The sequence below is a fragment of the Puma concolor genome, chromosome E4 (genome assembly GCF_028749965.1).
Source record: "Puma concolor isolate L17-30 chromosome E4, mPumCon1.1.hap2, whole genome shotgun sequence".
Classification (NCBI taxonomy): domain Eukaryota; kingdom Metazoa; phylum Chordata; class Mammalia; order Carnivora; family Felidae; genus Puma; species Puma concolor.
The window spans coordinates 46,946,775-46,959,216 of record NC_141683.1 but is presented as its reverse complement, the minus strand read 5'-3'; the positions used below and the strand labels follow the sequence as shown (position 1 = coordinate 46,959,216).

The window sequence follows — 12,442 nt, the reverse complement described above, 5'->3', positions numbered from 1 at the left end:
TGGGATGAGCACTGGGTGTTATAGGTTATAAGTGATCAATCACTGAATTCTACTTCTGAAACCAATATTGCACTGTATGTGAACTAAAATTTAAACAAACAAACAAAAAAATACTACGGCTTCCACTAGAGCCTCCAGGAAAGGAGACTGCTGGCTGTATGCCCTAGGCATGCATTCCACTGTTCCAGTCTACAGGGCCTCTGCATTCCCCCTCCCCCACCTTTACAACTCCTCCACCCAATGCAGTCCCTAGACAAAGCCTTGGGAGTATAACAGGGAAGCTCAAAACAAGGCTCCAGGGTATGACAGTCCTGCTAATGGCTGTCACCAGTATCAGACTGTAGCTGTCGCTCAGGTACAGATTAGTCTGAAGGAATGTGGGGCCAGCTCCCACTTAACACCTGTGTCTGCTCTGGTCTCACAGCTTCTAAGATGGCAGTATATCCACGGGTCACCCCTGTGAAATCTGGCCACATGTCTGGTGTTGGCGGAGATGAATATGGCATCAAGGCCTCACTTCTGTTCTAGGAATGGATGGTTTGGGGACATTGGCTCCTGTGTAGGCGGAATGGAGATGACACTTGTGGAAATTTGCAATGTTTTACAGAATTTTAAGAGCTGACAATTCTCTTAGCATTCTTGTCCTGGACTTCTCAAATTGGGGTAAGTAATGCTATAAGCAAAGTTAGATAGACTTGGCTAAAGTCTAGATTCAGGGAACAGGGAGACTCTAAGATTTTTTGAATCTGGATGTGTAGAAGAATAATGGTACAAATAATAGAAATATAAAGTGTCCATAAAGTAGAAATAGATCAAACCCCCTTGATTATTATTTCTTCAAAGAATATAAAGACACAGTTTTATTCAGTAAAAGTCAAACATATAAACACATCAACACATCACAGATACATGTGCAAGAAGTGATGAAAATGCTATTTTAATGTGCCACGTTCACTGCAGTTTTAAACAGTACATTAAACTATGCCTTGCTGATGAAGGAAAACACACTGAACATGTCACATAGTGCAATAGCAGTAAGCCATTTAATGTATATTTATCTGTATTTCTGGATTTTTATGGCCACCTGCAGTAAAGCCAAGAAGGGCTGGTTACAGAAAAGAGGAGAAACAGACTACAAGTTTGTGTTCAGAATGTTGTGTGTGAAGAATAAAAAGACATTTAGGTAGAGATAGCTAGCAGGTAATTGGATATGCAGATCTGCAGCCTACAAGACACAGTTGGGAACTGTTCTCAAGGGAGACAAACCTCTGAAGTAGATGAGATTGTTAGAGGAGAGAATATAGCAAAAAAGAAGGACAACGGTAGACGAATTGAAGGAGGGAGGGAATTAGCAAAAAGAAAAAAAGAGATCAACGAGATAGGGGAAGAGTCAGAAGTATTCAATAACAATAAAAGCCAAAAGAGAGAAGTTTCAGGAAAGAAAGGGTAGACAACATCAAGTGCTGAAGAAAGGTTGAGAAATGAGAAAGAGTGAGAAAGAGTAAGAAAGAGTGAGAAAAGGGTGCATTTGATCATTAAGAAGGAAATGATAACCTAATTCACTTACCAGAGTGTGGAGGTAAAATTCTACTTGTGAAGGATTAAGGAAGAAGTGAGTGAAGAAATGGAAACCATGGTTATAGATTGCTCTTTAAGAAGTTTGGTGGTTGACAGAAAGAGGTAGTGCAGTAAATAGCATGGACAATGAAAAATATTTAAGCATATTTTATTTTAGAGTACACACACACACACACACACACACACACACACACACACACACACACACGAGCAGAGCAGGGGAAGGGGCAGAAGGAGATGGCTAGAGAGAATCCCAAACAGCACTGAGAGTGGAGCCCTACGAGGGGCTGGATCTCCTGACTGTGAGATCATGACCTGAGCTGAAACCAAGAGTCAGATACTGAACCAACTGGGCCACCCAGGTGCCCCTAAGAATATTTTAAATATTTATAAATAATGATACTGAGCAGAATAAAGTGCTATACTATTGATTCAAATAATTTATTTTATTTTTTTTTTTTAAGTTTTTTAATTTAATTTAATTTAATTTTATTTTTTTCAACGTTTATTTATTTTTGGGACAGAGAGAGACAGAGCATGAACGGGGGAGGGGCAGAGAGAGAGGGAGACACAGAATCGGAAACAGGCTCCAGGCTCCGAGCCATCAGCCCAGAGCCTGACGCGGGGCTCGAACTCACAGACCGCGAGATCGTGACCTGGCTGAAGTCGGATGCTTAACCGACTGCGCCACCCAGGCGCCCCCAAATAATTTTTTTTTAAATATCACCTTGGGGGAGGTGTGCCTGGGTGGCTCAGTGGGTTAAGCATCTGACTCCTGATTTCAGCTCAGGTCACGAGCTCACAGTTTGTGGGTTTGGGCTCCTGTGTTGACAGAGTGGGGCCTGCGTGGGATTCTCTCTCTCCCTCTCTCTCCACCCCTCCTGAGCTCACCTAAAGCAGGGCACAAGCACACCCAAAGCTCGTGCTCATCCAATGTGGGACTTAAACTCACCAACTGTGAGATCATGACCTGAGCAGAAGTCAGACGCTGAATGACTGAGCCACCCAGTCATTTTTTTTTTAAATGTCTATTTATTTATTTTGAGAGAGAGAGAGTAGGGGAGGGGCAGAGAGAGAGGGAGAGAGAATCCCAAGCAGGCTCCGGCACTGTCAGCACAGAGCCTGATGCGGGGACTGATCTCATGAACTATGAGATCATGACCTGAGCCGAAATCAAGAGTCAGGTGCCTAAGTGTCTGAGCCACCCAGGTGCCCCTGTATCTATTATTTCAAAGATTTTATTTTTTTAAAATAATCTCTCTACCCAACGTGGGGCTTGAGCTTACAACCCCAAGAGTCTCATGCTCCATTGACTGAGTCAGCCAGGCGTCCCAGAACTCTGCATCTATTAGCTCTTTTAATCATCACAACTACCCTATCAAACAGATACTATGATTATCCATATTTTATAACTGAGACATAGAAAGGGTAAGTAACTCATGCAAGGTCATACAGCTGGTAAGACTCACAAACAGGACTTGACCTTCAGCAATCTGACTCTGAATGAGGTTATGATCTCTCTCCAAAATAAAAGTAAATGTTACCCTTTTCTATCTTTGGGTGCAGGAAGACAAAAAGAAAGTTATTCTTTCTGGTTTTGCCGGTTTACATGAATCATGAACTATAACATATACATGAATGAAAGACATATTTTGTTCTGAGATATGTTTCTTAAATCATCACATGCTGCCTCTTTTCCTCAGTTCTCAAATAGTGATGTGTGCAAGTATGTAGATGGATTCCTTTATCAAACACCTACATAGCACTCACTCTGTGTGAGGCACTAAGTGCTTTACAAGTATTAATGTATATTTAATTCTCGTGACAGTTCTGAGACACAGATTATTATATTCATTTTACAAAAGAAGAAATTAAGGCTCAGAGGGGTTAAATAACCAGAGGTTAAAGACATAACTAGCCAGGATGGGGATCCTGAGGCATGTAGGTCTCAAGTTTAAGAAGACTGACTTTCATGATTCTAACATCCTGGCAGAGCAAGCCTTATTTATTTATTTTTTGATGGTTGGAAGGCTTATAAAAGAATACTGTAGGGGCACCAGGCTGGCTCAGTCAGAAGAGGGTGTGACTCTTTATTTCGGGGTCATGAGTTCGAGCCACATGTTGCGTGCAGAGATTACCTAAATAAATAAACTTAAAAAAGAAAAAAGAAAAATGTATGTCTCCTTTTCCTGTTCCACCTCATTTATATAAAAATCTCGAAAATAATCCTTTTGGTTAACTTTCCATTTTGTTTTCTCACAAGCCTTCTCAGAAGCAAACAAATGAATATCCCTATTTTTCTGATTTTCTACATTTGGTAAATAAAGTTTGGGGGGGATTATTTATTTTTTTAATTTTTGTTGTTGTTGTTATTATTATTTTACAGTTACTGTATTCAGATACCCTATCCCTGGAGGTAATCTATTTGTTGCTCAAGTTACTGAGACAGGACTAAGTATTTAGGTCATATACCAAATAAATCTAATGCACTCTACAAAACAACTCCTACCATAAGTGTATTTTACTTTAAATATTTAATTTTATTTTAAAGTAATCTCTACCCCCAATGTGGGGCTCGAGCTCATGACCTTAAGATCAAGAGTTGCATACTCCACAGACAGAGCCCACCAGGTGCCCCTGAAAGTATATGTTAAAAGCCCAAGCTAAATCACAAAGCTCCTGGCTGACTCAGACAGTGAACTGTTTCTAAACATGAAAATAAAGGAGAAATGCTTCAGAGCTCTCATTGTGGAAACATCACAGGGTGTTTCCAGCAATCACATTAATGCCAGGTGTTAAGGGAAAAGCACTAATGAGGATATAGATTCTTCACCAGTGGCCTTCATGAATCTGTTGCCAATGTAGCAACTGGAAAATCAGGATCCAGGAATAAATAACAATTCAATATTTTTAAACACTCGGTGGGCAACATATAGTAGGCATACCATTATTTGATAAACAGCACTAAATTTTAACACCACATTTTCATGGTAACTCCCATCTCTAGGTTTCCAATTGATGAAAGGAACTTAAAACTTGACATTCATTATTATTTTTATTTCAATCAATCCTATTTTTTTAAATTTTCAATAATCTTAATTCACAGACTGATAGCCTATGAGTATCCTGAATGTTCCATCTTGTTCACTATGTTTGTTTCACTAAAGATAGGGTTTAGGGCTCAGTTCTGTGATGGGAAAGGATAATGTATTTTTCCCTACGCAACTCCAGTCAGAGATCAAGCTGCAATCCCCTAAATTCCCAGGTCCATTCTTTCCTACCAATAATTCTCGAAGTCACATTTGCCATGGAAAAATACAATTACCAATATTTTGGTCATCTTAATCCAAAAGATAATTTCACCCCTTAAGACAATTCTTTCCATAGGAATTATCACATATTTCTTATTAGTTTATTAAAAAGATGCTTCTTCTACTTCATGAGATATTCTCTTAAGCAAGTATGTTCTTTCCTTACTGGTGATGTACAAAACACATACACACATAAGAGGATGTGTTTTATAACTTGTAATAAAAATTGCTTACTTTCCTTCAATTCACTTAAGATATACTTAATCCCTTAGTGTGTTCAAGTAAGTTACAATTAAAATATCCTTTATCTCTGTTATCTGCTAATACGTTTTTAGAACACATGTAATTAGCTCCTCTAAATGGCATTCCAAAGGTAACTTACCTCTGCAAATGTCTGGAGTAGTTTGTTAACTTGAGCAAAGGCCTGTGGAAGAATACCATCATAATTTGACCTTGTACTGAAAGCATGTAACAAACTTTTAGAATCCTGAAGCAGAAATTTCACTGTTGTAAAATCCACTGCCTTGTTAGCTGGTAACAGAAATTAAGAAGGAAAACATATGTAAGAATGAGTATACAATATAAAAATGTGTTTGGAAAGCCAATCTAAAGTTAATTATGAAATTTAAGAAAAGTATGCATTTACACCTATACCCTACTCCTAATTTATTTCTTGGGTGTAAAAAGCATTAGAATTAAATTTAGCTAAAGACAAAGTTCTTGGAGTTGATCCAGGTATTCTGGATTCAGATTCCCTCAACATAGTAAACTTTAAAGTGAAAGAACATTATACTTTTCAGAAAAGAGAGATAATTACCAAACAAGTTAAACTACAGATTTTCAAAACTGAGGTTGTTTCATATACAGATTGCTACGTAGGCATCAGAAGAGTCACATTTTCGGGGTAAGCAGGTAAGTTACATGCAGTCCCTCTCATAACCAACTCAGTTAATCACATAGAGATTTAACTTCAAATTCCATTACATCAAATGTAATACTAGATTTATTGAAAATAACATTTTCTCTCTTCGCTCAACACAACTTTAGCAAAAATATAAATAATCTGAGTAACAGCTGTGGGCAAGATAAGCCAGCAGTATTTTTTCCTTATAAATTAGCAAAGTGAGTTAATCTACAAGAAATAATTTAAAGGTATAACAATTTTCTCTCAACTAAAATTACTTACATTAAGTTCTCAGAGGTGGTGACAATAATTTCAAAGATTTTAAAAGTTACGAGCAATGAAGTTAAGCAAATTTCTAACATCATCAAAGCCCAGAACTGAAAAATTCTTTCCATTATTAGGGTAGAGTGCCATATATAATATATATGTGCCATATATTATATATATATATATATATATATATATATATATATACACACACACACACACACATATATAAAATATACATGTGCCATATATTTTATATATATGTATATATATATATATACATACATATACACACACACACACACACACACACATATATACATACACATACTTTTCAAAGGCATTTAAAATAACCATGCTATGACGTATTTGTTTTGTTTCCTTTTAAGGTTCTCAGTTTCAGAGAAACTTGAGAGACCAGCATGGTTTATATTCTGAAACACCAGCATGGTTTTTCACTGGTACTATGAGTTTAAAAAAGTAAATAGTTCCTCTGTATCACTTATATAAGTATTTGCTTAGAGTGGTGCTTGGGTGGCTCAGTCAGTTAAGCATCTGACTCTTGATTTCGGCTCAGGTCATGATCTCATGGTTCACGGGACTGAGCCCTGTGTGGGGCTCCTTGTTGACAGCGTGGAGCCTGCTTGGGATTCTCTCTTCCCGTCCCTCTCTGCCTCTCTTTTACTCACACGCATGTGTGCTCATTCACTCTCTCTCTAAATAAATAGGCAAACACACATTTAAGGGGTGCCTGGGTGGCTCAGTTGGTTAAGTGTCCAACTTTGGCCCAGGTCATGTTCGAGCAGTTCCTGACTTTAAGCCCCGGTGTCAGGCTCTATGCTGACAGCTCAGAACCTGGAGCCTTCTTCAGATTCTGTGTCTCCCTCTCTTTCTGCCTCTCCCCCACTCGCACCCCGTCTCTCTCAAAAATAAACATTAAAAAATACTTTTAATAAAAAAATAAACATTTAAATAAAAATAAATTAATATAAAAAACAAAAACAAAAACAAGTATTTTCTTGGAAATTACTGAAAAATCAAATAAAAATCAAAAGTAGATTTAATTAATTAATTATACAATATTCAGAAGTTCTAATCTAATGTGATGGCTATAGCCAGGCTTCTGGCTTCCCCTTTATCAAATAAAACAAACAAGTATATTTCCTTACAAAACACTTAGTTATTTTTAAAGTCAATGACTAGTTTAAATTCCTGTGGGAAAAGACAGATAAGAAATGCTACACAAAGGGCAGAATGTAGATTTGATGAACCTAGTAAATCTCCTGAGGAAAAGAAACTGGGCACAATTTCTTTCAAGGGTGCTTCTCCAAGTCAGTCAATGTTCAGTTAGGCTTGTAGCCTTGAATTAATCATTTGATTTCTGTCTCACAAAAAGTCTTTACTAAGATAATGTGCTGAAGGGAAATAACAATGATAAATTCAGTACCTAGACACAACATAAAAAGAAATCTACATGGTTGAAATACTTTAATGCTTATGTAAGGTCAATAATCATTTTGACTAAAGTTAATATGGATAACAAAATCAGGAAATGCTACTAGTCATTTTCCACACAATTTTCTATGAATTGATTTAAGGATACATTCTTTGGGATTACTGAAGTTAAACACAATCATAATTTAACAGCTGAGTATACTATTAAAAGACAGTAAACAAAATCATAAACTGTGACTTTTCTTAAAATTATTTTAGAGCAGAAGGCACTTTTATAGTTCTATTATATATTCTTCACAAGTCAGTACACATTAGGCTTAGATTCTTCTAGACCAAGGATCAATAAATTATGCACACAATGATTCCAAAAAAGACTTTTTAGCAAAAGGAACAGCCATCATCTCTTCATTCTCTCCTATTACCTACTACCTCTAAGCTGTGTGCAAAAGACAAACACTGCCCACCCCTGGAAAAAGAGAAAAATGGCAACTAAATATGCCATTCTTTAAAGTAAATCTTATTCAATTTCACACATGAATTATGGGCTTTCTCTTTTGATAGAACTAAATTATGCTTCTACTTAAGATATGAAAGACATTTCTATATGTTTTATAAAAACTGGTTTAAAGGCATGTCCAAGGAGTCATTCCCTGTCTTATAAAAACTGGTTTAAAGGCATGTCCAAGGAGTCATTCCCTGTCTTACAAAAACTGGTTTAAAGGCATGTCCAGGGAGTCATTCCCTGTCTCTTCTCTTATATAATAATACCACCTATAAATATCTTCTATAGTTAAAGAATTATCTTTAAATTATCTTTAAATTTTTAAAATGTCTTTTAAAAATTGGTAACTTTTAGGGGTGCCTGGCTGGCTCAGTCAGTTAAGCATCTGGCTCTTGATTTCGGCTCAGGTAGTGATCTCAGGGTCATGATCTTAGGATTCGTGAGTTCAAGCCCCACATCAGGCTTTGTGCTGACAGCGTGGAGCCTGCTTGGGATTCATTCTCTCTCTCTCTCTCTCTCTCTCTCTGTCTCTCTCTCTCTCTCTCTCTCTGCGCCCTTCCCATGCTCTCTCTCTCAAAATAAAGATTTTTAAAAACTTGGTAACTTTTAAAAGTCATAAGGCATTGGACCAGGTACTTTAAATCCCCCAAAGTAATTTCCAAAGATATAAGACATTTCCCAAAAGGTTACACTTCAAGGGAAAGATAGCCATGGTATACCTCCCACAGAATATATTTGTTTGTGTTTTGTTTTAGCTTCCAGGAGGATTAGTGTTAAATCAAGTTTTATATTAATTGTTTGCATATGTTTTATGATGAAATTATCTTATTCTTCACTACCTGGCTCTTGTGCCTTTAAACTTAGCTTAAATCCTCAAGTACTCAGGTTGTTATTTAATAGTCCTCTATATTCACAGTTATTTTTCAAAAGCAGACAGGATATAACCAATACAGGGAAATAATAAACAGAACAGATCATGTTAGAGGAGTTAAAAAAAAGTCCAGAACAAACTGAACATCCCAATAATTGTTACACATATTTTGCTTTTTAAAGGTATAGCAAGAAAAATCCAGTAGTTTGACTTTGGACAAATCACTTACCTCTTAGGGATAGTTTACCTGATTATAAAACATGGGCTTTTGTAACATTTGATCAGTGCTTTCCCCATCTTTTTTTTCTTAGCAGAGAAACATTTTCTTCAAAACCTACATGGATTCTCCATATATAAACTGATAAAAGAAAACTGCATGGCTAAAGCTGGGGTTGAGGGCTAAAGGCCCGCCAACTTTCCAGGCTCCCAGTTAGCCTTTCCATCTCCAATCTGTGGCAGCTCCAGAGGCATTTCAAGAAGGTTCTGTGCAACATGGCTTAAAAATCACCAACTAAGTTGTTGACTCTAGTGTCTTCTGGTTCTAGAACTCACTATATACCAAAGACAAACACTTTCTATTTCCTAAACCATATATTTTAGATACATACTTTGATATACTATTTCTAAAATTAGTACATGAAATGGGGTCAAAGTTTGTGTGTTAAACACAGTGAGAAATGAAAAAAAAAAGTCTAAATTCTATTTTCATACCTGAATAAAATACGGTTTTAAAAGTTTTCAAACATTATAAAAAACTAAATATTCACTATATCCAGGAATATCAATGGTGGTGATACCATTAATGGTCATGAGCTCTATGAACTTCATTCATTCAGCTTCCACAAACTCCCTTTAGTAATTAGAAGTGTAAATGGTTAAAAAATAATTGACCAATTTCTTATTAACTCATCTTCACATTCCATGGAAAATATCTGCTAGTCTGACTTTAACACAACATTGCTAAAGACAAAATAAAAAATTCATACCTTTACAGAGATTTTCATATAGGCTCTCAATGGTTAAAAGCACGTTCTTCTCCATAACTAATCCAAATACAGCCAACCAATGTTTTCTAAAGCACTGTAATAAATGAATTAGAGTCCATGGTGGTTTCAAGTACAGCATCTAAAAAAGTATTCAGAAAAAATTACTACCTACTAATTTATTTATTATTCCTATTATTAAAAAGTACTTAGGAATTACTTAAAAATATCTATATATATTTCTGGGAAAAATATAGTTAGTTGAATTCTTTTTAAACTAAGAGATATTCTATTAGAAGCCAATTGTGATCTTAAAATTCTAATTCCACTGCAAATTGTTTTTGTAAAATTCAGATTAGTATTAATCCTTATAGTTTCAGAAACTGTGCAAAACGAAAGCACTGTTTTAATCAGAAGAAGCATAGTTTTAATCAGGAAAGATACTCAATTTACTTTCCAACATAGTCAATTCTAGGAGGAAATCAATCTAATTATTTCACATAGCTGTGGGAAAATCTATACAGAAAAAAGACGTCAGCTAGCACTAACACTTGCTACACTCTTGCAAAGGCATGTTTATAAAGGAGATTCATCATTTAGCACTATAAGATGTCAGCACATCCTTTTTTGAATTATTCATATGCAATGACTTTCCTAGACTCTATTACAAAATATCCAATTTAAGTCAACCCTCCTAGAATCTTTTGATCATTCCTCATCATCTTGGCTCAAGACTTGATCATATAATCAAGCAGCAAAAACATCATATTGACAAGTTATTAGAATCTACAACTGAGGGGGACTGTTCCTCCTAGCTATACATATGAACAGCAAACAAACATTAACTAAACTAAAAGGGCCACTATTGCCAAATGTGGTGTTTTACTATCTGCAGAATAGATGTGAATCTAGAAAATACAAAATATCTTGTTGATATGATATTTATACTTTGATATACTTTGATTATTTATATGACATAAGCCAAAATACACACTTCTTTTTCTGAATACACATTGCAATGGGGATTCCCTATACTAAACATTTTAACTCAAATAAACTAAATATGAGAGAAGTTTTTCTGAACTCAATTTAAGCTCCATGGGGGCAATGTGTTTGACACCAGTAGATACATAATAAATACCTGCTCATTGAAAAAAAATTAAATGACAAAATATAGTTCTTAATCTATAGGAAATGTCCACCATTTAGTTTTCAAGAAGTTATTTAGAAACTATATGAAAAAATATAATGGGATATAAATTATCACAATGAAGCTTACACATATACGTGTCCTATTTCTTAAGATAAGGTCATAAATCTTTAGCAACGAAAAAGAAATTTGTCAACTAAGAGAGTTGAAATAATCACCTCCATCCAGAGGTTTCCAAAAGCAATTTTCATTTCTGTTTCTAGTATTGAAGATAAAGCTGTTCCAAGAGATTTTTCAAGATCAGATATGATGCTTTCAAGTAGAATGGGTAGTCTGGAATGTACAGATTCTCCCTTATAGCTCTCTTCTAATGGTGTCGCTTCTTTAAAACAAAGAGTCACAGGCTTTATTTAAGACACTCACAGTAAATATTTTATTGTTTTAAAATTAGCATTTGGCCATAAATAATAAGCATTTTATGTACATAAATTTAGTACCTAAATTACACAGAAACCAAATCAATACTCAACTTTTCAAACAGTATTTAGAAACATGTATCTATAATTATTTTAGATATAAACATATCACATTAGCAAATGCTTTATCTTTTTGACAAAAGGCAAGTAAATATATTTACTAAAATAGGAATTTAAGAAATGTGTGATATTTTAACCACAATTCAATTGTATTTTCAAAAAAGGAAAAATTAAAAGAATGCTTTGCATCTATTTATAATAGAAAATGAAGAATTATGGATCAAAGTGTGCTTTCGTCCAAAAATAGTATATTCTTCCCATTGCAGCTCACATCAGTAAATTGTTTTGAAAGGACGAGAATCTCTGGTTTAACTACCTTTATGCCCTCCCCTTTTAAAGTAAGTTTTTATTATTTTAATTGACATCATTTCATTAACATTATTAATTTGATGCCTGAAGGCAGCTGCAATTTCTTTATGGCAAAACTCAAAACATTAAGTGGCTTATCTCTACAAATACTAAGGACTTAAAGTGGTAGTAATACGAAGGGCAAACTGAAAGCATATTACCCCTGAAAAAGCAGAAACCAAAATATCCTGTTACTTCTTCTAAATGTCATTTTGAATATTATGACAAAAGAAATTTTAGTACCAAAGGGGTCAAATAAGTAGCATGTATATATGTCAATTTTTATACAATTACATATAAAAAGTCCATATGATATTAAAGATTTCAATAATTATTTTCCCCACAGGGGTAAAGGTAGAATGTATTTTTAAATTATGTCAGATTTAATACAACATTCCATCAAATATCAAGCTACAGAACAGATTATTCTGGTAAAAAAAAAAGATAAAACAATGGTACTGCCATTAATTTCTTAAGTATTAGTTTAAAATTAAAAATTAAAGTATTATTAGAATCTTTCAAGTTTCTCTTATTACT

The 12,442-nt window shown here is 35.0% G+C and overlaps 1 protein-coding gene across 6 annotated transcripts in view; it reads right to left on the bottom strand.

Annotated features, from left to right (window-relative positions):
• SWT1 (SWT1 RNA endoribonuclease homolog) overlaps nucleotides 1-12,442 on the bottom strand; it is a 106,473-nt gene that overhangs the window by 52,846 nt on the left and 41,185 nt on the right. For all 6 annotated transcript variants that reach the window (XR_015246212.1, XR_015246213.1, XM_086694143.1 and 3 more), the window contains 3 exons: nucleotides 11,240-11,403; nucleotides 9,875-10,013; nucleotides 5,272-5,420 (listed from right to left, as the gene is read on the bottom strand). Coding sequence is in view for 4 of the 6 variants with exons in the window: in XM_086694143.1 (XP_086550269.1) it covers nucleotides 5,272-5,420; nucleotides 9,875-10,013; nucleotides 11,240-11,403 (452 nt within the window). In the remaining 2 variants the exon portion in view is untranslated. The remainder of the gene's footprint in view (nucleotides 1-5,271; nucleotides 5,421-9,874; nucleotides 10,014-11,239; nucleotides 11,404-12,442) is intronic.